General features: G+C 41.7%; 1 protein-coding gene across 7 annotated transcripts in view; it reads right to left on the bottom strand.

Moving 5' to 3' along the window:
- LOC109958158 (adhesion G-protein coupled receptor D2) overlaps nt 1-4,610 on the bottom strand; it is an 83,507-nt gene that overhangs the window by 40,636 nt on the left and 38,261 nt on the right. For all 7 annotated transcript variants that reach the window (XR_002274632.1, XM_020596579.1, XM_020596581.1 and 4 more), the window contains one exon: nt 1,478-1,519. Coding sequence is in view for 6 of the 7 variants with exons in the window: in XM_020596579.1 (XP_020452235.1) it covers nt 1,478-1,519 (42 nt within the window). In the remaining variant the exon portion in view is untranslated. The remainder of the gene's footprint in view (nt 1-1,477; nt 1,520-4,610) is intronic.

Here is a 4,610-nt window from a genome sequence, read left to right as displayed (position 1 = left end):
GGGAAAGAGAAGTAAAATCTGGAATAATGGCAAGATTCCTTTTTTTTTTTTCAAATGTCAACGAAGTAGCGTGGTCCTTTCGAAAACAGAAACAAGTGCATGAGCAGCTCATAAACTGTGAAAACACCAGGGTCAAGGACAGCCTGGGTGTAAAACAAATGAATTCCCAAACACTAAAAAAGCCACTTAAACAAGAATGCAATGCTGATTTATATTACAGTGTGAAGGATCAGCCCTCCCTGGCTTGGCATTATCAGTGCATTGTCTATGGCTGAGGGATAGGTCTTCATGCTCCGGAGAAGACGTGGACAAAAACCTGAGAGGGAAAGGAGGAAATAATAACAGGGCATGTTATGAAAATGTTACAAAAGAGATGTCCTCTTGGATGGTGGCGCTGCATGGTAACAGCTATATATTACTCAGCTCTTCATAAAAAGCTGCTTTTATACAATGATGGGGACCTTGTACATTCAAAGCAACAATAAGCAAATGAAAAGATGAGGCATGTCTGTACTCATCAAACCCAAGACTCATTCAGTCAACCTACAGTTAGCTGAACTTTGGTAAAATGTACTTACATGGTATTTTGCTCTGATATTAACAGGCATTCTTTTTCTATTTACCACATCACATCTATCTCCAGAACACTGAACATCTATGTTTTGCTCAGCAACATCTTTAAAAACATGCCCATAATACATGCGCTGTCAGATCTTTGTGTGTCTTGAATTGTAACCGTCTTACAAGGCAAATCTGGATCTTCTCTTTCTCATGAATGTCTGGATATTATGGAAAGGGCAAATTCAGAAAAAGTGCTGTATTTTAAGACAGGGTAGGTGCAATATCAGGTATGCACATCTAAAGTTAACCCTATTTACATACAAGAGCCACGTTTGATCAAGAGTGATTTTCATGACTTGTCTCATCCATTAAATCATATGGCTCTGTCTCTCACCACTCACCCACCCTCCAGCCCCACACAGCAATGGTGTATATAAATGGTAATAATGCAGCATCTCAATACTATATTTCCTCTCTCTTCTATTATATAGTGTAGGGTGCATATTGCTCTTTTTTTTTTTAGGTTGTCCTGCTATGGCTGCTGCTAGAGACCATGTAAAGCCCTGGCCAGCAGCTTTGTCAGGATGCTAAATGGAGGGCCGTGAGTTTAAAAACTTAAAGAGGCAGTGAAATATTAGCCAATGTGGGTGAGGAATGAGTGGCTGAGAACCACGGCATGTCAGTGTTTAATGGTCGGACTCGGATGCATACAAGTTAGTCCAAGCATGAAGGGCAGTGGGACGCTAGCGTGGAAACGATGTCCCCTCCGCTCCTTCCCATCCCTCCTCCCATCCACACACGTTCACACACATGTATTCTCACACCGCACCCACACAGCTTTTAAGCGGGGAGCCCATCAAAAACTTGTCATTTCTCTCATTCACTCCGACAGCCTTGAGACACAATGCAGACTTACCTCTGTGTTGTACACCCCATATATCAGGAAGATGAACAGGCCCTGCAAACACAGACAAAGAAAGGGAGTGAGACAGAAAGAGAGAGAGAGAAAGAGGAGGAGGACAAAGTTGTTACAGTTGTTTTCTCTCTTAACCTCTTCTAAAAAAACAAGGATCAAATGTAATGAGTGGAGCAACATATACCGATTAAGTTGATCTGTACTCTATCATGGCTACTGTGTGCAGAGCTGAGGCAGACTGTAGTGAAAAGTATAAGAGAGGAAGAGCAGAGTAGAATAGAGTAGAGTAGGTACTTTATTGATCCCACAGTGTTCTGTGTTACAGCAGCAATAGAGAACAACCAGCATAACACCATAAGAACAGACACATAAGAACAGAACTTCATAAAAACACAAAAAAGAACACAAGGACACAGCTGCTGTAACTTGCTGCCACTCCACGCAGCGCATGCATACGTAAGTACGTAGTAACAAAGAAAACTTAGTCTTAAAATAAAAAGTTACATAAAGGCAACAAAGCAATAGAACCGATACACACAAGTAGCGTCATCAGAACGTTACATTTTACACAGCACAATATAAGCAAATCAAAGGCACCTAAAAACAGGGCAGAGCAGCACTGGAGAGAATCAGGAACAGCAGTAGAGACTAAACAACCAGGAAATCAAGAACAATCGAATATTACTCACACAATTAATCCCACAATGGGGGAGAGAAACCTGTGTTTCAGCCATAAGGATCTCTGAGCAACTACTCAAAAATACCTAAAGCAGGGCAATGTACAGTATTTGAGAGAAATCAGGAAGCAGGACTTGAAAGAGTACAACTTCTCCAAACTGGGCCACCTCAGCTTGCGTTTGTTTCGACTACAATATTTGTGCTTCTCATTCCAGCCCCCAGCCCCCCCCCCCCCCCACAACCCCCCCCCACAAACCTCAACAAAGGCTCAAACCCAAGGTTTCATACAACTTTATAGAAATAGAAAATCTCAAGTGTCTGTGTTCAGTCTGTGTTGCACAACACAGAAACACACAATACAGGGTATGACTGAGTGCAAACATGCATATACACAACACAAAAAAAAGAGTTCAAGCTCACACAGAAAAGCACATGCATTCACATACACAGCACAGGCAACAGACACGTATGGTCCTAAATTATAAGGAAACAAATACAGTATGACCAAAAACATATCAAAAGACACACACACACACACACATAAAGAGTGCAACTCAGGCCAGATGAGGCTATCAAGGAAAACTATTGGAGGAAAGCGGGAAAAGAGAGAGACAGACAGAGCATAATGAAAAAAATGGCACATAAAAAAAGATATTTCATGTTCACAAAACTCCACAGCTAGTACCCAGGGCCCAAGAATGCCATGTCCTTGGATGCATAAAGGCTGCATTTTTGGTCACAGAAAAACAGCTATTTTTCATTCCAATCTATTGTGGCATCCTTTGAATGTACAAGCTGTGCATTTGCCCTCGGGCCATAATGTAACCCTGTTGCCTCAATGGAAACAATGAGAACAACATTCTCAGAGCACCAAACGAACTGTGCGACAAAAGATGTACTGAGAAAAATGAAAAGGCAAGTAAAATCCTATAAATTTCGAGGCTAACAGATACAATAGATTCTTTGATAAGCAAACCATACACTGACATGGGTCTAGCTGATACACAAAAATTAAAAAAAAAACTTTCTGAAAAGTGCATCTCTCCCTTTTCACTGCTCAGAGTGTCCCTGTGTTGCTTCATCTTCAAGCGAGGGTAAGGACATATCCCGGGGACACGCAGGCACAACCTGGTCAGGCAGACACAACCTGCATCAATCAAGTTGAGTTTGGAGCATCCAATTTTTGCCAGAGGGAGATCTCAATGCATCACCATTGACAACATGATTTGGGGGCCTATTCAGAGTGACAGGCTGACGATGGCCAACGACTACGACCTCTAGCCCAAGCTCCTGCCTGTTCACCTCCTACAGGCTGCTCTCCTGTCCTCCAGGGACTGAACTGTCCTGTCTGTCAGGTGACACTTTAAGACATTCATCCCCTTTAAACTGACAATTCTCCTGGTCTCTGACATGCTGAAGACAACATGTATAACATGGGATCTAAAGCGGAGATCTGAGACATGATTTTATTTCTAACTTTGTTAATTTCAAGAGTATGTAGTGCTGGCTACAACCCAATGCAGTACAGAATGTGACATACTAAAACCCTGAGGGGACTGGCAAAGTTGGTGACCAAGACCAGTGACTGCATAAGTGCTACTAAAGCTAAGAGCTCTGGCTTTCAAAACTCCTTGTGTGGTTCATACTTTAACTCCCAACTTCCACTCAAGTCAAGTAACTTTTCATGGTTCCAAATGATTAGTGACAGAGGATGATACTGCAGAAAATAACCCCTACAGAACAAAATGTTTTGGCTGCAAAGCCTTTTTCTCAATCACAATCAGAAACAAAGTTGTGTTGTGTGCAAATAACATCATTAAGGACTCCACTCGCACCCACCATGAGATGTTCTCTCTGCTCACCTCTGCAGGCAGTATTGCAGGCTCAGGAGCAGACCAGCCAGGTTCTGTAACAGCTTCATTCTCCAAGCCATCAGGCTCTTGAACGCTCTATAACACTATGCCCTCTGCAAACCACACACTCACAATGGACTTGTCCCTGGACTGCGCTTTATACTGGGGCACAACAAAATACAGCTGGGATAAATGCACTGGAGTGCAATGTTTTCTAGTGCGTAAACACACTATTACCTTTTATTTGTTATTATTTATAATTGTTTTTCATTTTTAGCATTTTGCCATTGCAGTATAGTTATTTTTTAGACAAATGCAACGAAATTTTGTTCTTATGTGCGCTGCTGGTGTATATTTGAATGACAATATCGTCAGTCCATCTATCTCTCTCTCTCCATCTGTCGGACTTATTGTTGAGGCCATATACAGACCACTGTAGCAAAAAATGATTGTGGAGCTGCAAAGGTGGAAAGCTGTCCTATACACTTTCATAACATGGCAAATTTTAACCTTTTTCCAGCAATCTTTACTCATTAACAGTACAGTAAAGAATAGATATTATTTGATGCCACTCTTATTAATCAGCTTTACTAAGCTACGCT

The sequence above is a fragment of the Monopterus albus genome, unplaced genomic scaffold (genome assembly GCF_001952655.1).
Source record: "Monopterus albus unplaced genomic scaffold, M_albus_1.0 scaffold31.1, whole genome shotgun sequence".
Classification (NCBI taxonomy): domain Eukaryota; kingdom Metazoa; phylum Chordata; class Actinopteri; order Synbranchiformes; family Synbranchidae; genus Monopterus; species Monopterus albus.
The sequence above is the reverse complement of the archived record's forward strand: the minus strand, read 5'-3'. Positions and strand labels throughout refer to the sequence as shown.